The sequence below is a fragment of the Ambystoma mexicanum genome, chromosome 5p (assembly GCF_040938575.1).
Source record: "Ambystoma mexicanum isolate Mex_15411 chromosome 5p, UKY_AmexF1_1, whole genome shotgun sequence".
NCBI lineage: Eukaryota > Metazoa > Chordata > Amphibia > Caudata > Ambystomatidae > Ambystoma > Ambystoma mexicanum.
Genome location: NC_090930.1, coordinates 1,060,291,498 through 1,060,315,567, shown reverse-complemented (window position 1 = coordinate 1,060,315,567; position 24,070 = coordinate 1,060,291,498). Strand labels below are relative to the sequence as shown.

At 49.7% G+C, this 24,070-nt stretch overlaps 1 protein-coding gene across 2 annotated transcripts in view; it reads left to right on the top strand.

The window, feature by feature from the left end:
- Positions 1–24,070, top strand: part of DTNBP1 (dystrobrevin binding protein 1) — a 1,092,536-nt gene that overhangs the window by 561,578 nt on the left and 506,888 nt on the right. For both annotated transcript variants that reach the window (XM_069613561.1, XM_069613562.1), the window contains one exon: positions 2,087–2,219. In XM_069613561.1, coding sequence (XP_069469662.1) covers positions 2,087–2,219 — 133 coding nt within the window. The remainder of the gene's footprint in view (positions 1–2,086; positions 2,220–24,070) is intronic.

Here is a 24,070-nt window from a genome sequence, read left to right as displayed (position 1 = left end):
GAGCTTTCTTTTTGCCAAATAGTGACGAATTCCTATGGATGAAGTAAACTTTTAAAGGAGAAAATCTTTCATATTTTCCTGTGTAAATTGTCATGTAACCTTCACTATGGTGTTGCTATTGCGACAGCATAACATATAGAGAATACATAATAGGTAACTGTTGGTTTATGGTGAATCCGTCGGAAAAAAAGCATCGACATACCAAACCATCTAATGCAAAGCATCGTCTGCCAAAGCATCGACAGGTTATCTATAACATGTAAAAGTGCATTTCCATCAAAACCATTCCATCGAAAATATAAATCGACTGGTTTCAATAGAAATGCACTTTTACATGTAAAAAATAGCATTTCAATGCTCTTTTTGTAACTTTAAAACGTTACATGGAGCTGTCCAGTGCTGAAATTTCGGCACTGGCCAGCTCCTTCTAACGTTTTAAAGTTTTTATGTATATTGGGGGGATGAGGGAGTCCCCCACAGACCCCTCACACCCACCCCCAACCCTAACCCTAATGTAATCCTCAATCTAACCATAGCCCCACACCCTAACCCAAACCCTAGCCCTAACCCTCATCTAACTCTTAATCTAACCCTAGCCCCAACCCTAAACCTAACCCTAATCTAACCCTAGCCCCATTTTAAAGTTTTTATGTATATTGGGGGGAAGAGGGGGCCCCCCAGACCCCTCACGCCCACCCCCCAACCCTAACCCTAATGTAATCCTCAATCTAACCCTAGCCCCACACCCTAACCCAAACCCTAGCCCTAACCCTCATCTAACTCTTAATCTAACCCTAGCCCCAACCCTAAACCTAACCCTAATCTAACCCTAGCCCCAACCCTAACCCTTAACCCTAAATCTAACCCTAGCCCCAACCCTAACCCTAATCTAACCCTAGCCCCAACCCTAACCCAAAACCCTAACCCTAATCTAACCCTATACCCAACCCTAACCCCTAACCCTAACACATATCCAATAAAACACATTTCGCCGGATTGACCAGCCACCGTAACTGGTATGAACAGGAGGACATGGTCCAGCCCTGAGATCTATTTGAAAACTGAAGTATCTGTTGTAGAAACATTATTTGCATCAAATGTGTGACAAATTGGGGCATTAATATTCTATTCAGTAAATGGACAAAAATAAAAGGAAATAAAAACGTTCGAAAACAGACAATGGAATATAGAAATTGTATGAGTGCAATGTCTGCAGTGGAAGATATTGGACTGATTTATCATATCCAGAATTCAGATGGAATTAAATCAGCTTTAAGCTTGGGTGTGTGCAAGGAAAGGGTCCAAAGACCAAACTAATCGGAGATATTTCAGTTCCCAAGGGCCAATCTTAGGAATCACAGGAGTGGGAGGTGAAGCAGCAGCAAACATTCTATTACGCGTTCTACTCCATTCCAAGGAAAACCCAGCTTCCCCATCTCTCCTCATGTTATGCACCAACATTTCATGCTCAATATGGAAGCACATCCCTCCATGTCTTTCAACTAGGCACTGTGTGAGAGCTCCATCCATCTGTGAGAACCAATACATTTCAAACAGATTGGCTCAGGTCTCACTAAATATTCTCACAGATACTCCTGGCACACCACCCAATGGCATTGACCAATTTTAGAGATATTCTACAAGATTGGCACTTGTTCAGTCCAACAATGGGCTTCACTTTTCTATATATATATTTTTTAAACGGGCCAAAGATAACAAGTCTACATTTGAATTCTTCTGTTGGACTGAAGAAAGCATTTCTTCCAAGTACGTCACTCTTATGATGGAAAATATCCTCCCCATATTGCTTCCTCTTAGTACATTAACATTCTGTATATGGCTGTGTTTTTTCACTTACAGGAGAGTAGCTTTGGCTTGCCTGCTAGCTGCAATGAACCAACCATTTGTTTTTAGTTTTCTTGGATGTTCTTATCAACCAGTTCTGATGTTTGTAGTCATCCAAGAAATGTTTTTGATCCCTACTTTCCGGTCCAGGTTGCTCAAATGTGGCTTTTATATGCCTTCTATATGGTCATTATGTAAACCTAAACCATTGTGGGCTTTGATTCTGTTTACCTCCCATTAGCCCAGCTTGAAGGAAGCTTTGAGGAGATGGAAGGCCAACTGCTGTATCTGGAGGAGCTATGTGAACAGTGCGAGGTAGAGCGATTCAAACAAATGCAGTACCTGCAGCTGGAAAACTACAAGAAAAAGAAAAGGTAAGTCAAATGACAGAACACCCGTCGTTCTGGAAACATGACTGATTACAGCATTTTGATCCCCTTGCTATCTTCCTTAGGCAACCACATTCTCCAGCATGGGGTCTGGCATGGACTCACATGCTCATGAATATTCCCCGTTGTCAGGCCGGGAATCCTCGGTATAGAAAAAAAATCAGTATCAGTTTCGTTTCTGATCTGTCTTTCTTAGTAGTAACCAATCACTGGTCTCTGGGTCATACTGCCCCCAGCCAATGACTGCCCTCTCCCTAAGCCCCGCCTCTGGCAGCCATCCTCAGATTTTTAACCGCACGTTCAAGTGTTGGGAGTCCTCGTGCTGTAGCTCTCGAGCTTTTGCTGCGTTTTCGCGCTTTTTCAGGAGATTTTTCTCATTTTTCGGTTAAATAGAGCCTCAAGCTCCACCGTTCTACATCCGATCAACGGGGATCCGTTCCGGAGTTTTCTACGCCCCTCAAGGGTGAAGATTTCCTCGAGTTACGCTTTTGGAGGATTCCAGAAGTTCCGAGTACTACCCTGGACATGGCCCAGGAGAAAGGAAGCTCGATTCCGAGGAAGCTGTTCAGGACCTGCCCTGGATGCCAGCTTCAGAATGTTTTCAAGGAGGACGAGCATTCGTTATGCCTCTACTGTCTCCATGAGGACAAGACGCACAAGCAGAAGGACTGTGCGTTTTGTGGGAACATGTCAGAGCGGACCATGAAGGATCGCCACCTCCGTCTCGCCAACTGGCTGGAAGGGAAGAGCCCGTCAGGCGAGAAGAAGAAAAAGAAGTCAGAGCGGTGTTCTAAGTCCTGTGAGGGCGCCCCGGCGACGGGGGCCCAACAAAAGGCTAAGCACCGCGAGTCCGCGGGCACCGGGAGTGCCGAACGGTCAGGCTTCTTGGCTACCAGGCTGGGTGCATCCTCCCCGGTGCCATCAACCACGAGCCAACGCTCTGGCTCGGGTAAGAGGAAGTCCGAGAACCCGGCGAAGCTTCTGGAGAGGCCCCGGTCGATCTCGAAGATTCCGGCAGAGGGGGAGCGAGGCTCGGACCCTCCCCCCAAGGTGAAGTCCCCAGGCGTCCAGAAGGTGACGAGGGCCTTAATTCACCCTGCTAAGACCTCGATTGAGGATGTCGCCGCGGCCGTGGCTCAGCCTGTGGAGGCTACACCAGTGGAGGCGCCCTCAGGACCCAGAGTCTCCCTGCCACCGTGGAGGGAGTCGTCTTTCAGGCCCATTGAGAAGACCCCCACGAAGTCCTTGTTGGAAAAGGTGGGGGAGGGGCTGGTGGCCATCATGGATATGGACACGACCTCTGAAGAAGAGCTCATTGAAGTCGTGGAAGAGGCCCAGCCCATCGGGAGGGATCCCGACGAGGGCGACGACGAGAGCGATGGTGTCGCCAACAAGGCTCCTCAAGAGCCCTCGCGCCCGTCGTTTCCGGCAGCGCAGGACACCTCGGCGGCCATTTTGTCAGCGATTCAGTCCTTCTGCTCGGAGATAAGGGCAAGGTTGCCCCTTCCCCCGACAGAGGTACCTGTGCCAGACCCGACGGGGGAACCGGAGCCAGGACCTTCGGAGAGTCCACCGCATAAGAGGAGGAGGACGCATCCTACGCCACCTCTCCCACCTCTGCGGCCTGCTCTGTCTTCCCCCCGGTCTACTACCCACAGGGATGATACAGGTACGGACACGGCTACGACAGGTACAGATGACGACGGAGGCGACGACGGGACGTGTCCCCCATCGCCCCCTGCTCGGGCGTCCCCGCCCGACGAGATTGGATCCTTTCATGCCATGATTTCCAGGGCATCCAAGCTTTTTCAGCTCTGCCCAGAAGAAAAGAAGAAAGAAGGGTTCCTTTACCAACGGCGCGAGGCTAAAAGGAAGACGGTCCTCGCCGTACCGCTTCCTGATGACATCTGGGATGAGGGGCTCGCCCTCCTCAAGAACCCTGCCACGGTGCCGGCAAAGAGGGGCCGGTACGAGAAGAAGTACTGGGTCCCCGACGCTGCCCCCTTGTGCCTTCGGGCACAATCTACCCCGGATTCGGTGGTCTCGGCGGCGGCAAAGAAGAAAGCTGGGGGGGCATCGGCCTCGACATCAACTTCCCCGCCGGATGGCGAGGGCAGGAAGTTGGACACGATGGGATGACGGATCATCTCATCCGCAGCGACGACTATTAAGGCGGCCAACGCCCTGGCTATCGTAGCCCGCTACGACAGGGAGTTGTGGTTCAAAATCGCCCCTCTGTTAGACTTCCTTCCGGATGCCAAAAGGGCTGAGGCCCTTGAAATCCTACAGGAGGGGGAGATTGCTTCGGACCACGCCATCACGGTGGCAACGGACATCGTCGACACCGGTTTCCGTCAGTTGGGCAACAGCGTTTGCTTGAGACGACGAGGGTGGCTCAAGGCCACGGATTTCCGCCAGGACGTACAAACCAAGGTTTTGGACATGCCCTTCGACAGGAAGAACCTGTTTTTGAAGGCGGTTGATGAGTCCCTTCAGGCCATCAAGACAGATACAGAGACTGCCCGGGCACTGGGAGTGCTCCAACAACGACGGCCGTCCTTTCGGAGCTCTGGAGGCAGACAAGGTGCCTCCAAGCGATCCGGCACTTACCGCCAAGCGGCAAGATCTTCGTCCCAGGAAGCCTACAGGGGACGCGGCAAGTCAGGTGGTGCCCGTCGTCGTCGACAAGGAGGTCAAGGAGGCAAGGCGGCCTCCAAACAAGATTGAACCAACCGTGGGGTCGGGCCCCCGCCAAAGCACCCCGGTGGGAGGCCGGCTGGCGAGATTCGTCAGCGTGTGGGAGTCAATCTCCACCGACCGTTGGGTGCTGGATGCCCTGGCCCAAGGGCACGCCCTCGAGTTTCAGAAGAAGTGCCCTCGCGTTCCACCCGTGGCCAGGAAGGAAAATCATGTCCCTCAACTACTGTTGGAAGTAAGGGCGATGCTCAAGAAGGGTGCCATCGAGCTCGTCCCAAAGAGGCTTCGGGGCTCCAGAGTTTACTCAAGGTACTTCTTCGTAAAAAAGAAGACAGGAGGATGGCGCCCCATCCTGGACCTACGACGACTGAACAAGTACATCAAGGCACAGAAGTTCCGTATGGTCACCCTCCAGCATGTGCTGGGACAGCTGGAGGAGGGCGATTTCCTGTCGTCGTTGGACTTGGAGGATGCCTACTTCCACATCCCCATTCTAAAAAGACACTGAAAGTTCCTCAGGTTCGTGGTCCAAGGGCGGCACTACCAGTTCAAGGCCCTCCCGTTCGGATTGAAGTCGGCACCCAGGGTGTTCACCAAGTGCCTCGCACCGGTGGCGGCGCGGTTGCGCCTACAGGGGATCCACGTCTACCCCTACCTGGACGACTGGCTCATCCGGGCAAGGACAAGGGAGCCCACTGCGAAGACCGTCCAGCTGCTCACGGACCTGTGATTCTCCATCAACTTTCCAAAATCCCACCTGGTTCCGTCGCAAGTCGCCCTGTTTCTGGGAGCCAAGCTCGACACAGTGGTGCGGCTGGCCTTCACCGTCGGAGGAAAGGACCAGGACCATTCCGGGCAAGGTGCAGCGTCTGCTGGCCACGGACATGGCCAGGGTGAGATCTATCAAGTCCCTCCTCGGGATGATGTCCTCCTGCATTTATCTGGTGCACCTTTGCAGGCTTCGGATGAGACACTTACAGGAGTTCCTCGACGCCCGCTGGATCCAGTCGACGGGCAGCTTCGAGGACAGGATCCCTCTCAACGAGAAGTTCCGTCAGGCGATCCGGTGGTGGGGTACCCGCTCCCATCTGTCGGCGGGCACGGACTTTCAGACCCCAGCTCACCAGGTGACGGTGACGACGGACGCCTCCCTGGAAGGTTGGGGAGCACACTCCGGAGATGTTCATGCGAGAGGCCTTTGGCTCCCGGAGGAGAAGTCTTTCCACATCAACATCATGGAGCTCCGCGCGGTGTTCTGGGCCCTCAGGTCTTTTCTTCCGTCCCTCAAGGGCAAGGTGGTGAGGATCTTCACCGACAACACCACCACGATGTTCTACATCCGGAAGCAGGGCGGAACCAGGTCCCCGGCCCTATCCAAGGAAGCCCAAGATCTGTGGCATTGGGCCGTCGCCCAAGGGATGTTTCTGGTGCCTCTTCATCTGGCAGGAATAAAAAACACGATCGCCGACTCACTCAGCAGGGAGCTGCACTCGTGCCACGAGTGGGAACTACGCCAGGATCAAGTGGATCGACTCTTCCGACGATAGGACGAACCCCAAATCGATCTCTTCGCGACGGCGACGAATTCCAAGTGCCGGAGGTTCACCAGCAGGTTCCCCCAGCCGAGGAGCATGGGCGATGCTTTCTCGTTCCCCTGGGACGGCCTATTTCTTTATGCGTTCCCTCCGCTGCCGTTACTGCTCCGGCTCATCAGCCAGCTCAAGAGGTCCCGGTGCAGGATGATCCTCGTCACACCGGCGTGGCCGAGACAGATCTGGTTCCCGGACCTTCTGGACTTGTCAACGTCCCCACCAGTCAAGCTGCCGACGGACGCAGACCTTCTCTCCAGAGAAGGAGGCGCCATTCTTCACCACAACCCGGAGTCGCTGAACTTGCAGGCCTGGCTCCTGCAGCACTAGAGTTTGGAGGGTACGACATCCCGGCCGACTGCAGAGAGGTTCTTGCAAAGGCCAGGGCGTCCTCAACTCTCAAGTGCTATGGACATAAATGGAAGAGGTTCTCTGACTGGTGCCGTGCACAGAAGATTAACCCTCCGCGGATTACGGCCCCTCAAGTACTGCCGTACCTATTGTCGCTGGCCAAAGCTGGACTGGCTCACGCCTCCATCAAAATACATCTGGCTGCAATCTCCCGATATACCAGGACGACGGGACGGGTGTCCTTGTGGTCTCATCGCCTGGTGAAAGAATTCATGAAGGGACTATTCCGATCATTCCCGCCGGTGAAGGCTCCTGCCCCGGCGTGGGAGCTTAATGTGGTGCTGACCAAGCTCATGGGGGCCCCATTCGAGCCTATGCATTCAGCGCCTTTGAAGTTCCTGTCATGGAAGACAGCTTTCCTCGTGGCCATCACCTCTGCACGATGAGTGGGAGAGATCCAGGCCCTATCTTGCAAGCCTCCATACTTGACTTTTCATGACACGAGGGTGGTGCTGAGGACACACCCATCCTTTATGCCCAAGGTGCCGTCGGACTTCCACCTCAACGAGCCCTTGGTGTTGCCAGTTTTCTTCCCGTCGCCTTCGTCGCCGGCCGAGAGGACTTTGCACTCGCTGGATGTAGCTAGAGCGCTGAAGTTCTACATGGACCGCACAAAGAGTTTTCGGAAGATGTCACAGCTGTTTGTGAACTTTGGGACTGTGAATCAAGGGAAGGCTCTCTCGAAGACTTCCATTTCCAGATGGCTCTCCGGCTGCATCATGCACTGTCACCGGTTGGCAAACCGACAGCTGCCCGGCCGTCCGAGAGCCCATTCGACCAGAGCGATCGCTGCTACCACGGCGTTCCTGTCTGGTGTGCCCCTGCTAGACATCTGCAGGGCTGCGACGTGGAGGTCGATGCACACCTTCACAAGATTCTACTGCGTCGATCGGGACTCCAGGGAGGAGTCCAGGGTCGGCCAAGCAGTGCTGCGCAACCTGTTCGGCTAAGGTGAGCCTGGTGAGGAGGTAAGAGTTGCTTAATGTTGAGTTGTTGTATTGCTTAATGTTGAGCCTGTTGCCACCTCCCGTGGTTGTGCATGTGTGTACTGCTATGTATTCTCTTATTCATGAGCATGTGAATCCATGCCAGACCCCATGCTGGAGAAGGAACAAGTTACTTACCTGTAACTGTTGTTCTCCAGCATGGGTCTGGCATGGATTCACATGCGAACCCTCCCGCCTACCCCTCTGCGGCTCTTCACTTGGTCATACTGCCACTTTACGTGCTACCAAATCTGAGGATGGCTGCCGGAGGCGGGGCTTAGGGAGAGGGCAGTCATTGGCTGGGGGCAGTATGACCCAGAGACCAGTGATTGGTTACTACTAAGAAAGACAGATCAGAAACGAAACTGATGCTGATTTTTTTTCTATACCGAGGATTCCCGGCCTGAAGACGGGGAATATTCATGAGCATGTGAATCCATGCCAGACCCATGCTGGAGAACAACAGTTACAGGTAAGTAACTTGTTCCTTTTCTCACACATAGGTTTTTGTTGGTACTTAAGGATGTGCAGATGCAATACAATTGACTAATAAAACAACTGTTTCAATGGTATAGCATATCCAGCCATGTGATAAGAGTACTTGCGAACAATTCTTCTCTTGTCAGGCACCCACCCTGTGAAAATCGATGCAGGCATTGGCTCGGAATGCTCCCAAAAATCTTCAACTTCACAAATGTATCAAAACATGGCTTTTTCAACAAAACCTGACATGGGTCTATTCCCAATGGAGACACAGACTGGCGCACAAACAGCAACTCAAAGTATTACCTGCCCAAATTCTGGCTACCCACACCCTATACTTTGCTCAGCTGCTCTTGAACTAGGTCTGGCTAAAATAAATAAAATAAATGTGTGTGAGAATCCAAGTCTGGCAGGCTTTCTGGGTTGGGGAAGGAGGTGTAGTTGGAGTAGTTTCATAGGAGTAGTGGAGTGGGAATAGTTAGCTACACCCAATGTCTGCTCTGTGCCCAGTCCCTTTTACATAACAGACACTTGCGTGAATTTAATTTCGAATGGATTATGTCCTCCCACGTATTACTCATCTTATGATAATTTATCTCTCAGCTTCGCTGCTTCGGGATCATCAGCATAAATAGCGCATGCGGCGCCCGTTGGCTACAGTTCAACTTTTCCGAGCTTTCTCTTCGAGTAATTACGGCGCGCTTCAGGGTGATTTTCGTGAGTAAAGGTCTTCATCTACTCCTCAACGCCCAAGTCGGGTTTTAAAAAATGCCACGACTGCCGGTCAAAAATGTCGATTATGGATCCTCAGTGCGTCTGCCTCTGGTGTCTGGGCTCCGGACATCGTACCGAAGACTGTGGGTTCTGTTTGGCCATGACAGAGAAAGCTCTCCGGGAACGTAGAGGTAAACTGGCGGTGGGCAGTTTAGCATCAAAGTCATCTTCGAAGTGGGAGAAAAAGTCTGGTGAGTTGAGAGAGACTTCCTGGCACAAAAAGTCAAAAAGGTCCCTATCGAGGAATCGATCGCAGCATTCTTCGACTTCTTCCTCGAAGAAGGCAAAGAAGAGACACCATAGGTCTCCTTCAACCTCAAGTGATCCCTCCATGGAGGTAATCGGATGCCCTATGAAGTCCTATTCCCCGGCAAAGTGGGACGCATTTCGTACTGGGATGTTGTGAATTTTCAAGCATGCAGCCTCAACCCGCTCGAAAGAAACACAAAAGAGCCATGCCCCGGTTGCTCTGAGGGATGACAATGGGAAGTCGAAGGCTACAACTTCAAAGCCGAGCTCAAAGCCGACCTTGCGTCGAGAAAGTTCTCGATCCGACGAGAAGTTGTCGACGAGTCGAGAGCCGAGTCCTATTTTGGTTCCGACAAAAAAGCACAAAGCTTTGGACGCCTCAAAGACTTTGCCGACTCCATCGGAGTCAGAGCTGTCGACAACGAAGTCGACGCTGAGTGAACCGGCGCCATTTTCGAAGCTGCCTTTGACGACTACTATAAACCTGTACCTAAAAAAACTACTTTAAGTCTATGCAATTTATGAGGAGGACCAACCTCTGAGGGCTCACCACCTTTCGGCCTGCAGTTTGGCACCCCCAATGTGCCAGAAGAATTTATTTCAGACTAATCAAGACTGAGAGATTTGTATGATAATCTCCAGTCAGCTAGTGGCTTGGATACCTCGCTAGAACTAGAGTTTGGCAGGCCTGACCCCTCTGAGCACACAGACTCATCCTACAGAAAGCTGATGGGAAAGGTCATTGAGTTTATGGGTTGGAGTAGGCCTACTCCATCATACGAACAAGATGACATGACGGACATCTTGGACCAGGGTCCTCAGAAAGACCAGATTTAACCATTCCATATGGCACTGCAGAATAAAGTCTCTGCTAATTGGGGTACCACGGAAGCTGCAGCTACAGTTAACTAAAACTTTGCCCGGAAGTACAGGCCTCCCGGGAGTGAGCCGAAATACCTCACCAAGCATCCCACTCCTGAAAGCTTGGTAGTTCAGGCAGCTACATCAACAAGACAATCTGCTTATCCTTCCATCCCCCCTGACAGGGATGACAAGAGGGTAGATGCCTGGGCACGTAAAGTTTTCACTGCAGGCAGTATGGCCTTAAAAGCCACTAATCTAGACTTGCACACTGTCTATTTCAATGTTTACCTTGTGGGGCTGTGTTGCTATGGCGGTTGAACACACCCCAGAAGGCGAAGAAAGAAACAGCTTCCTGGCGATCATTAAAGATGGTAAAGAGGCAATGAGTGAATGCCTCCAGTCAGGTTTGGCTACTGCAGACAGCATCAGCAGATCCATGGCTGCTAGCACAGTATTACGAGGATTTGCGTGGTTGAGGAAGTCGGGGTTTGCACCAGACATGCAGGCAAGACTGCTCAACGTGCCCTTTGACGGCTCAAGGTTGTTTGGCAGCAAGGCGGATGAAAGGTTGGAGAAGCTGCAGACCTCAAAAGCGGCGGCTAAATCCCTTAGCAGCACCATTAGAAAACCTCAACAACCCTATTCAGGCTCATCTTCCTGGATGGGTAAGTCCTTTCGTTTCTACTCCTCAGTTGGAAGAGGAAGAAGACCAGCCAGACAGAGGGGCCAGAGAAGATTCCCTCGTGGTAGACGAGTAAGGGGTGCTAAGTCAGCCCCAGCAGCAGCATCCTTACCCTCAGCCGCTGCTGCAGCTGCCTCTAAGCCATTCTGAGACCTTGACCCACAAGACCCCGGTGGGAGGCAGACTTTCTCAGTATCTGAACGAATAGCGGATCATTACTTCAGATGCATGGGCACTGGAGACGGTGGCCCAAGGTTACTGCCTTCCTTTTCACAAAAGGCCTCAGGATCATCCACCGGGATACAACTCTGCCAAAAGTCTGGATCCGCTCCTTGTGCAGGACATTTTGCCCCTGCTAGAGAAAGGTGCAATAGAGCATGTACCTGTAGCGGAGAGGAACAAGAGTTGGTATTCCCTGTATTTTCTAATCCCAAAGGACGGAGGATTGAGACCCATCTTGGACTTGAGAAAATTGAACAAATTCCTCAGGAAGGACAAGTTCAAGATGGTTACCCTTTCTTGGATCTTTTCGGCTCTCCAACTCCAAGAATGGTTGGTATCGTTGGACCTTCAGTATTCTTACTTTCATGTGCCAATCCATCTCAAGCACAGAAAGTACCTGAGGTTCGCGGTTTGCGATTCTCATTATCAGTTTAGAATTTTGCCATTCGTGCTGACCTCCGCCTGAGGGTTTTCACCAAGTTGATTGCGGTGGTGGCAGTGACTCTCAGGAGAGGGGGGATTAATATCTACCTTTACCTGGACGATTGGCTGATCAGGGCTCGTTCAGCCGAGCAAGTCTGGGAACATCTCAGCATAATTTGCCACTTGCTCTACAGACTGGGCTTCTCCCTCAATTACATCAAGTCCCATGTGATACCTTACCAACAACTCCAATTCATTGGAGCAGTCCTGGATACTTCCTCTGGGAAAGCCTTGCCCCCTGAGGTGAGAGCTCAACACATTCTGCGGATGGTAACAAAATTCCAAAATGCTCAGCATCTTCCGGCCTTCGCGTTCTGAGGTTGCTCGGTCTCTTGGCATCCTGCATTTTCCTGGTGCCAGAGGCCCGATTGAGTATGAAATCCCAACAAGGGTCTCTCAGCACTCAATGGTCCCAATTCTCAGGAAAGATGTCGGACCAACTGCAAGTTCTGGGCAGAGTTGCTCAAGACCTTCTGTGGTGGTCTTGCAAAACAACATCCTTAAAAGCAGAATCTTTTTGGCAACCATGGCCGGAGATAACGGTAGTGATGGATGCTCACTCACGGGGTGGGGAGCTCAGACCAAACATCTGACAATCAGCAGTCGTTGGTCTCCATCAAAGTCCAAACTACATATCAACCTTTTGGACTGAGGGCGATCAGACTAGCGCTGAAGGCCTTCCTGCCCTCTGTACGGGGAAAGAATGTCCTGATAATGACAGACAACACCGTGGCCATGTACTACCTCAACAATAGCAGAGGTGTAGGGTCACTACCACTGTGCAGAGAGGCAATGCAGCTCTGGTTCTGGGCAACACAAGAAGGAATCTCTGTCGGCAGTTCACCTAGCCAGAGAGCAGAACACAGCGGCGGACGCTCTGAGCAGGCAGAGCAATGTCTCCCACGAGTGGGAGCTAGCTCCGGAAGTCCTTTTAGAGATCTTCTGTTACACCTTTTAGGCGATGGTCGTTGTTCTACAAAAGAAGGCTTTGTGGATCAATACAACGTTCCATCACACCGAGGACAGCCAACCCTGCCTATGCAAGTATCAGCAGTCTAGTCGTTCTACGTCCGCAACGGATGTCGGTTGCAAGTCATGTGATCCCATTAAAACACCAGCGAGGCTCTGTTCGTCGCGTCGCTACTGTTTGCAAAGACGCTCCGTAAGTTCGTATCCAGGGATATTCTGATTCCTCTGAACTTGCTTTCCTTCCTCCTCTATGCTAATATTGTTATTGTTATTTCCCGCTATCTCAGAGCACCTTCGCAGCGCCAGCCCTTCTTGACCTGATTGATTCCGCCCGTACTTCCGGGTCCATCTGATCCAGTCGATCCTCTGCTCCCCAGTCACCGATCGGGTGAACGCTCAATCCCAATCCTTTCTAATACAGTGAGTTATCCCTTTCCTTACTCTGCATTTACTTTTCCCCAATACCTTTACTCACTCACTCCCATCTTGTAGGAACCTCTGGGATATCGATTCCAGGCGGATTCCATTTCCAGGGTGTTTGTTTATCCCATTTAACGCCCTTTTTCCTGTATTGGATTTCCCCTAAGATCTTCCTCCTTTATTTCCACCTCATTTATTTTATCTCTCTCCTTTCTCATACTCACCTATCGTTCTCCTTACTCTGTAGAATCCAGGCTTCCGTACCGCAGAGAATCCACGTCAGAAGAACTCCATCCACCTGAGGGGCGTTCCTCCATATCATTCAGGGTTTTCTTCCCCAGAGGGTTCCCCTGGGGTTTGTGCTCCTTCCCCCGCAGGTTTTTCCATTGCGGTGGGGGAGCAGGGTCCTCAGGGAGTCTCTTGCTTCCTGCCATTGCTGCTTCTGTACAGTCAAACCGAACATGGTAGTGCCCTTTGTTGGAATATTCGAATTGAGCCTGACTTTTGCTCAGAATATAAAAGTATCAGTTAGCGACGCCAGTGCGCCTGGTCGGTGATGTTGATATGGAGCAGCAAATGCAGCAGCTCATGGCAGCCATGCAATCCATGTCCTTAGAGATGCAGAATCTCAAACAAGCTAATGCTCAACTAAGGCAACAGGTTGCCAGAGCGTTCTCGGAATCCCCTCCTCTAGCCCTACCCATGGGCAAATATGACGGAGACCCATACAAATTAAAGGATTTTTTGGATAGCTGCACAGTCCAGTTCACCTTTAAATCCCGATTTTTTTCTACCGATAAGGATAAGGTAGGCTTTTTGATCTCTTATCTGACGGGTCCAACCCTTGCTTGGGCTACCCCGTTAGTCACTTCAGGCAATGCCATTTTGGAGTCTTACCAGGCATTTACCAATAGTCTTAGATCTATGTTTAACCGGCAAGAAATCTCAGTCACCACACAGGAAAGACTCCTGGACCTTAGACAAGGCAATAAGGACCTAATGACATACATTACTCTATTCAAACAATTTTCTTCGGAAACTGGATGGCCTGATGACGGTTTACTGACTCTCTTTTGACAGGGACTCGCTGAGGATCTGAAGGATGAGGTGTAAAAAGTTCCACGGCCAGGAAATTTGGCCGAAATGATAACCCTTACAATGCAAATAGACTATCGCCTCCCAAGAGCGTTCTCAAGAGAAGAAAAGAGGGAAAGGGCTTCGTTTGAATCCCGATCCAATTCCACCTTCCAACAAACCGGTCCCCATGAAGAACCTATGCAGATCGGGTCCGTAAGGGGACCTCTCCCTGCTACTGAAAGAGAAAGACGAAAGTCTCTAGGACTCTGCATGTACTGTGGATCGGATTCTCATATATTACGGGATTGTCCGATTGTTCCTCCCTGCAGAAACAAACCTCTGCAATCGGGAAACGCCAAATCCCTACCGTAAAGGGAACCACGGTAGAAGTTCAATTTCAGGGTTCCCCTGTTGGGATTGAATCATCACTAGATCCATTAACTAACCAGCATTACATGGTAGTCCTTTCTCTAACTATCATCCTACCAGACCAGACATTACCAGGGATTCCTGCTTTACTGGATTGTGGAGCTGCAGGGAATTTCGTGGCTGATCAATGGGCAGCAAAAAATAGTTTGGCTAGGATTTCCAAGTCTTTTACCACCCCCATTCAAGGGGTGGATGGGAACCCTTGAGTTCAGGTCCCATTCGAGAACAGACCACTCGGTTGACCTGTCTGATTGCCTCCCACAAGGAAGTATTGGTCTTTGATTTAATCCGAGCTGCCCATTTTCTGGTCATTTTAGGCCTGCCATGGTTGTGCCTTCATAATCCTTATATTAACTGGAAGGCTGGAACTTTATTTTTGGGCTCAGAATATTGTGTATCCCATTGTCTGTCTCAACACTCCATAGGCCTACATCTTCCTTCTGAGGTTTCAGACATTCCCGCAGTTCCTTACATAGGTCAGTTAGAATTGATTCCCTCTTGTCACCAACAATATCTTGGAGTCTTTGCTACACCACAATTCCCTTCTCTTCCTCCACATCGACGAGACGATTGTCATATCAACCTTCTTCCAGATCAACCAATACCGTTTAGACGCATGTATGTTCTTTCTCAAAGATAGAAGAATGCCCTTAAAGAATATCTACAGGCCAATCTTCAGAACGGCTTAATAACAGAGTCCAAATCGCCTGCTGGTGCATCGCTGTTCTTCATTCCGAAGAAAGACACAGAAGAAATTAGACCTTGCTTAGATTACAGAGGTCTTAACAAAATCACTATACCAGACAAGTACCCTATGCCTTTGATAAAGGACTTCCTTGAAGCGGTTCGTGGTGCTACCATTTACACGAATTTGGACCTTAGAGGGGCGTATCACCTTATTTGAATTGCACCAAACGATGAATGGAAGACTGCCTTTCGTACTCCCTTCGGGCACTTCCAGTACCAAGTAATGCCCTTTGGTCTAGTTAACGCTCCTGCGGTGTTCCAGCGGTTTATGGACCATCTATTTTCAGACATTCCCCTTCATTTTGTTATCATCTATTTAGATAACATCCTGATCTTTTCTACTAATACAGAGTATCACATCCAGCATGTCAACATCGTCCTAAACCGCTTACAAGCCAACCAATTATACCGCAAAGCGGAGAAATGTGAATTTCATAAGACTCAAATCACTTACCTCAGATTCGTACTTTCCGCTAAGGGAATTTCCATGGATCCTAAAAAGGTTTCTGCTGTCTTAGATTGGCCTTCCCCGTCAACCATTAAAGAGGTTCAAAGGTTTCTGGGGTTTGCAAACTTTTATCGGAAATTCATTCCTGGTTACTCAAACTATTCTACCCATCACTCGATTACTCAAGAAAGGAACAGCGTTCTCCTGGGATCCATTAGCCCAACAAGCCTTTGAAACCCTAAAGAAATTGTTTACTTCAGCCTCCATATTGCTCCATCTGGATCAGTCGCGACAATTTATTGTCGAGACAGACGCCTCCCATCAGGCTCTAGGAGCCGTTCTCCTACAAAAGAAAGACCAGGGGGACGAAAGACCCGTTGCCTATTTGTCAAAGACTTTCACCCCTTCAGAAGAACATTACTCAGTGCTAGAAACGGAACTCTTGGCTATTAGGAGGGCCTTTGAAGAATGGAGGCATCTATTGTTAGGCTCACCCTTTGCCGTAATTGTTCGTACCGATCACCAAAACCTCAAAGTCTTACAGCAAGCCCATACCACTAACAGCAGACAGGCGCGATGGGCTCATTTCTTTTTACCATATCGGATTGAGTTCAATTTTTTGCCAGGGAATCAAAACCTGAGAGCTGATGCTCTGTCCCGGAAAAGACCTGTCACAACCCGTTTCTGCTCTGAGAGAATGTTTCCCAAAGCGAGGTTTATTGCCGTCATCTCCGATTTTCTGCAACTCCTGAAGCAAGAAACCATCAAGAATGAGTCATTGTGTGAGACGCTAGCTCTAACTCATCACCTCGTCAAAAGGCAGGAGCTGTACTTCCATGCTGACCAGGCCTTGATTCCTTCTCATTCTTTCCAAATGGAAGTTCTCAGGATGTGTCATGATTCCAAGGCTGCTGGACATCGGGGCATTCAGACCACCCTTGATCTGATTAAACTGCATTTTTGGTGGGCTACAATACTATCTGATGTACGGGACTTTGTCAGCTCATGCACCACATGTCTTCAGTCCAAATCCTCACGAGCCCCCCCATTCGGTCTTCTCGCTCGCATGCCTATCCCGGAAAGACCTTGGCAGATAATATCCACGGACTTCATTGTGGATCTTCCACCCTCGTCACATTGTACCACTATTATGGTCACCATAGACTATTTCACAAAACTAGCACAGTTCACCCCTATATCCAAAATTCCAGGAGCAGCTCAGATGGCCAAAATATTCATTGCAGAGGTGTTTTCTCGTCATGGTCTACCTGAGGCCATTGTGTCAGACAGAGGGCCCCAATACACTTCACAATTTTGGAAAAGTCTGTGTAACATATTGGGTATTAAGAGGGCTCTGAGTTCTGGATACCATCCCCAAACCAACGGGCAAACTGAACGCCTTAATCAGACGCTGGAAGGATATCTACGCTGTTTTGTGTCTGCAGTTTAGGGTGATTGGGTAGAGCTATTACCACTGGCGGAATTTGCTTACAGTAATGCCAAACACTCCGCTCTTAAAGCTAGTCCCTTTTACTGCTCGTATGGGTTTCATCCTTCCTTTGTTTCCCAACGCTTCTCCATCCTCATCCAAATTACCCAGAGTTGACTGTCTCATAGCTGATATTCAGTCAGCTCAGCGACTGGCCTAGGTGGCCCTTCAAGCAGCACAAGACCGTGCCAAATTTTATGCTGACAAACATCGCCGTGAGATGCCCGCCTTTAATGTGGGGAACAGTGTGTGGTTGGCCTCTCGTTTTCTCCCTAAACATTTGGTTCCCTCCAAATTGTCCCCAAGGTTTTTTGGGCCTTTCAAGATGCTGTCCCGAGTGGGAACTACAGCAGTTCGGTTAGCATTACCACCTTCTTGGTCTCGGATTCACCCAGTATTTCATCTGTCACAGTTGAAGCTCGCTGTTAAAGACCATTTCCTACGATCCACAAGACACAAACCTTCCCCGATAATCACCAATACAGGGACTGAATATGAGGTGGCCAAGATCTGCGACTCTCGCTACCATAGGGATCGCCTCCAATTCCTCATAGACTGGAAAGGTTACTCTCCAGCGGAAAGAACTTGCGAACCTGCCTCTGGTGTCCACTCTCCTCTCCTGGTGCAACGATTTTTTTGTCTACACCCGGGGAAACCCGGGTCTCCACCCAGGAGGAGGGGGCATACTGTTACACCTTTTAGGCGATGGTCGTTGTTCTACAAAAGAAGGCTTTGTGGATCAATACAACATTCCATCACACTGAGTACAGCCAACCCTGCCTATGCAAGTATCAGCAGTCTAGTCGTTCTACGTCTGCAACGGACATCGGTTGCAAGTCATGTGATCCCATTAAAACACCAGCGAGGCTCTGTTCGTTGCGTCGCTACTGTTAGCAGACACGCTCCGTAAGTTCGTATCCAGGGATATTCTGATTCTTCTGAACTTGCCTTCCTTCCTCCTCTATGCTAATATCTTTGTTATTTCCTGCTATCTCTGAGCACCTTTGCAGCGCCAGCCCTTCTCAACCCGATTGAGTCCGCCCGTACTTCCAGGTCCTTATGATCCAGCCGATCCTCTGCTCCCCAGTCATCGATAGGGTGAACGCTCAATCCCAATCCTTTCTAATACAGTGAGTTATCCCTTTCCTTACTCTGCATTTACTTTTCCCCAATACCTTTACTCACTCACTCCCATCTTGTAGGAACCTCCGGGATTTCTGGGATATCGATTCCAATTCCAGGGTGTTTCTTCATCCCATTTAACGCCCTTTTTCCTGTATTGGATTTCCCGTAAGATCTTTCTCCTTTATTTCCACCTCATTTATTTGATCTCTCTCCTTTCTCATACTCGCCTATCGTTCTCCTTACTCCGTAGAATCCAGGCTTCCGTACCGCAGAGAATCCACGTCAGAAGAACTCCATCCACCTGAGGGGCGTTCCTCCATATCGTTCAGGGTTTTCTTCCCCAGAGGGTTTCCCTGGGGTTCGTGCTCCTTCCCCCGCGGGTTTTTCCATTGCGCTGGGGGAGCAGTGTCCTCTTGCTTCCTGCCATTGCTGCTTCTGGACCGTCAAACCAACCAGTTTAGTGCCCTTTGTTGGAATATTCGAATTGAGCCTGACTTTTGCTCAGAATATGAAAATATCATCTTCACTCTTTCGGGAACCCCTCGGGTGGATCTGTTCATGCCCAGTGTCAACCGGAAGTGCGAACAGTACTGCTCCAGGGAATTTCCCCAGGAGGAGCTCTAGGAGATGCGTTTGTGGTGGACTGGGAATTTCCACTCCTGTACGCGTTTCCTCCAGTCCCGTCATTCCTCATGTGATTAGGAGGTTGAGAACGTTCGAGAAATCCATGATCCTAATTGCTCCGGATTGGGTCAAACCTTCTTTTTTGCCGAAAGTAGTCTCCGACTTCCACTTGTCACAGAAAATGACATTGCCAACATTCTACCGACCTCCTCATCCAGGAAAGGAGAGGCTACATAGACTAGACCCAAAAAAGGGCTCTAGGTTTTTATATATCCAAGATGGCTAAATTTCCCCAGGTTGATCAACTTTTATTGGATATACTGGTTCCAAATTGGCCCTTGCAGTCTCCAAACAAACAATATCCAGATGGCTTGTCCTGGCTATTGGCGAATGCTACAAACTTGCGGTCATGGCCCCACCGGAAGGCCTAAGGGCTCATTCCACAAGGGGCATGACAACCTCTGCAGCTCTTCAAAAGGGTGTCCCAATAAATGATATCTGTTCAGCCGCCACTTGGTCGTCTATCCATACATTTGTAAAACACTACTGTCAGGATTCTTCCTCCAGTCAGGGAGGCCTTTTTGCAAAATCGTCCTCCATTCGGTCTATGATTAAATCTAATTAATTGGTAATCCCACCTCCAAATTATGGCTGCTTTGGGAGTCTATCATAAGATGAGGAATGCGTGGTAGGACACAATCCATTCGAAGAACAAGTTACTTACCCCTGGTAACTTTCTTTCAATTGGATGTTCCTCCCACGTATTCCTCATCGCCCTTCCGAGCCTATCCCGCTGTACAGTTTACGTGTTATTGCACTTAACCCTTTCTGAGAGCCAACGGTCTTGGGTACACCTGGTAATTCCTCTTCGGAGGGGAAAAGAAAAACAGAACGGAAACCAACGGGCGCTGTATGCACTATTTATGCTGATGATGACGTCGACGGTCGACTGAGGCTTTCGAGGGACATCACCTCGGCGACACTGCATACAGCGCCCTCTGTCAAATTTTCTTTTTTCAAAGGAGTGAAGCTGAGAGATAAATTATCATAAAATGAGGAATACCTGGGAGGAACATCCAATCGAAAGAACGTTACCAGGGGTATGTAACTTGTTCTTCTGCACATATGGAGTTTTGTTTAATATAATGGTAGTGGATTGGTGTATGCATTTTCAGGACCAGTTTGAGGACTTTGCATGTTTGTATTATGAAATACTTTTCTGCTTGGAAATATTCCTGGTGCTGGTGTGGCTTAATAATCTTAGTGCTGTTTGAGAACTGTTATAACTGTTTTCTGTGCTTCAATACTCCCATTGCAGCAGCATATTGTGATAGTAGTTGTGAGCATATTAAGACCACATTGCCGTATGTGCCCGGTAGGATTCCATTAATTCCACATAGCTCGATGCATAATTGCAGTCTGTCGATCAATCTGTTTTTAATCAAAGTAGATGTTAAGCCAACAAATCAAATGGGACATGCTCCAGGATGCACATGCAGGAGTTGTTTGTGATGTCAAAGTGCAGTATTTGAAATATTTTGGTACTGTTGTTGCCGTCATCTAGAAGATGGTGCCATCTTTAAAGGACATATTTAATGGTGCAGCAAGAATTAACTGTCAAAATTTGGTTGTTTTATGAATTGATGAATCTGTGGGTCTCAGTTTATATGCAAGTCGTACTGTTTCTTTCGGACATTGATATGACTGTGTACTTGGGTCACTATTCCTACTCCAAGCCTGAGACACAAAGGCAGGGCGAGTTGAAGGGAGCCCCTTACTTATGAGTGACATTCTTCCCTATCATGATTAGGTTCTCATCATTAACCAAGGTGAGAGTCATCCAACGCTGGGTGACCCTGTGTGCCTTTGCTAGTCACTTCAGGGACTTGAGGTCAACAGCAGCGATGGACTGGAAATGTGGCACTGATTGCTTTTTCTTTTTTGTCTGTGCCCAAGCACGCAGACATACTTGAGGATTTGGAAAAGGAAAAGTGTCATGATATTTTTCTGGGTCAAGGTGATACTGACTGGTCATGTTTTGGGTGCAATGTGCTATAACCCTTTATTACTGTAATGAACCTTACTTGCAGAAACCTCATAGACTGTACCAATGGCAATTGATAAAAAGCAGAGCATAACTATTTTTCTGATGTTTGTTAATCTGCTTAGAATCACATGCTGTGCATAGGTCCGACATCCAGTGGTCACTGCGGAGTATTGCATTTTGTTTTTCGTAGTCGAAAAAGGGGACGTCGACAAGGCGTGTCTGTAACACTATCCCTATAGTGACGTGCGTTGTACCCACAATCCCTCACGCGTCGAGGTCCCTCAGATTGTTTTTTTCCGCCCAGCTTCTGGTCGCCTTTATGCGGAGCTCCTCGAGAGACATTGCCAAATAGTTTCTTCGACCTTTGTTATTAATATCAATAACGTAGATCCCTCCCTCGACGCAGAGCCGTTTCTCCGCCGAGCAAAATCTTTGACAGAAGGACGAGCGGAGGGGATCCTTCGGCGCTGCCGAACACATGGCCTGGCCTCGCCGGCCATACACAGTAGGGAGAGTGGGGTTTTGTGGTCTTTCTTTCTTTTCTTTAAGAATGCCTTTCTCTTTCCCCTCCCTCTCTTACGAGGTCGTAGTCACACTTATTACCCTCAGCTATGGAGAGGACGCCATTTAGGTTTTTCCCGCTTTGCAAGGGTAAATATACCTGGAAGGATAAGCACAAACGGTGCAACCGTTGCTTACCCCTCGATCACCAGGAGGACGGCTGTGCGGCCTGTAAATTACTAAAGCCCAAAACTCTAAAGGACCGCAGGGTCAAAAGGTGGGCGGCCTACGCCATGTCTAGGCCTGACTCCTCGCCCGCTGCCGCCGCCGCCGAGTGTGACGAGGACAGTTACTACACGACCCCCGTAACGGAGGCTGTAGACCTCTCAAAGGAGCGTTCACGCTCCTCGTCGTCCGTCCCCGACAAGCCTGGCTCACGCCCAGCTTATGGGGATGAACACCCCGGCGACAAGGACGCACACAGAAAAACACCAAAGCACATACTCCCAGGCACACATTCGTCGAAGACGAAGGCAGCCATAGCGCCAATGGGGACGCCGGGCCCACCAACGTCTTCCGCCGACCGTAAGGGTCGTCAGCCCTCCCCGCCACCGCTTCCGCGACAGGCGACTGGGCACTCTAAAAATAAGGGCGCTAACACCAAAATTTCCGGCGACGCGCATCGTAAGAGCGCTCACGTTGCCAACAAGGACTCGACGACCAAGGACTCGACGGGCAAGGACTCGACGGGCAAGGACTCGACGGGCAAGGACTCGACGAGCAAAGGCTCGACGTTTCATAGCGCGACGGCGACCGATCCCTCAGAAGAGAGTTTGATCGCTGAAAGCCTTGCACGCATAGCATCTAAGGACGGCCAAAGACGTACGGCGAGTGCAACGCCGAAAACCGCGCACAAGGCCAAAGATACGCCAAAGGCGCCGGAAAACAGATCAGGCCTGTTCCCGACGCCGACAGAAGGCCCTAGCCAGCAAGAAGGATACTCAGAAGGCGAAGGCTCTCTTTCTTCGACGTTATGGGACAGAACCAGACTATTACAGGAGGAAGAAACCCCCTTTTCTTTCCCAGACCGTCCTGGCCGACCTCAGTGGACCTTTGAAAGGTTCCAGACCTGTATGGACAAACTAGATAGGTTCATGTCCATCCCAGAAGACAGGGCACCCAAGAGACCAAGGGAGGCACCCCTAGAGAGTTCAAGGGCTAAATACCAGAAGTTTTATAACCCCATACAGGAGGACATAAACTCTTACAATCCCACTGTGGAAGACACCTTCTTCCAAGAGGAAGATGAGTTCACCTATGTTGAGGACCAACAAGAAGAGGAAGGTTTTCACGAGGAAACTAACCTATGTGAGGAAGGATTCCAGGAAGACACAGGCGAGGGCAACCCAAATCCCTGGCAGTCACCGGCTAGGTCGACTGACACAGGCATTAGCAGTATAGTCATCAGGTCTACTGAAACTACACCAGTCAGGAACCCTTCGCCTGTCGATGATCAACCCACCTTCAATGCACTGCTGAAGAAGGCAGCAGCACATTTCGAGATCGAAACTGGGGAGGTCACCCCAGACACCAATTTTGTGGAGAGGATTATCAAAGAAAAACCCCCCACTAGCAAGGTTATACCCATCCTCGCCTCAGTTAAGAGACGTATTACACCTTCTCTTTCCACTCCGGCATTGGTGAGAGGGGTCAATCCAAGGATTGAGAAACTGTTCTCTCCCTCTCAATCAGACCCATTATATATTAAGGGTCACTCAATCCCGGACTGGCTACAGTTAACGAGGGCTCTCTGGTCAATCAAAGCATTGTCAAGAATACTCTCGATGCAGCAGAGACGGCTGGCCGCACTTTGGTACAAGGAATTTTACTGAAGCGTCACGTCTGGCTTCACAATTCCGGATTTAAGGCGGAAACACAAGCGTCCCTTGTTAATAAACCCATAGAGGAGTCCAACCTCTTTGGGAGAGCAGTGGATGACGCGCTGGAGAACGCAAAGAAAGAATTTGATACAATAAAGACCTTGGACCAAATTTCAAAACCCCCTAACAGGCGGGGATTTGGTAATAAGCGCTTTTTTCGTGGGCAACGCCAGCAACAAAACCAACAACAACAGTACTCTGCCAGCAACTACCAGAGTAATAGCGGCCAGTACAATCAGAGGGGTCAACGTCGTGGCAAGGGAAGAGGCCGGGGTTCCACCCCCAGAGGCTCCCAAGCCAACAACACCACCAAGTGACGCAAAGATTCGCGTCCCCTCCCATGCAACGCCGGTCGGGGGTCGGTTAACATCCTTTCTGGACCAACTGCTGGAAAAAGGAGCCATAGAGGTCGTGCCTCTATCTCAGGTAATGGAAGGTATTTATTCAGTGTACTTCCTTGTACCCAAAAAGGATCTAACCATGCGCCCTGTATTAGATCTGCGCCCAGCGAACTATTTATCAAACCCCAAAAGTTTTGTATGGTGACCTTACAGGAAGTGATCCCACTGTTATCACAAGG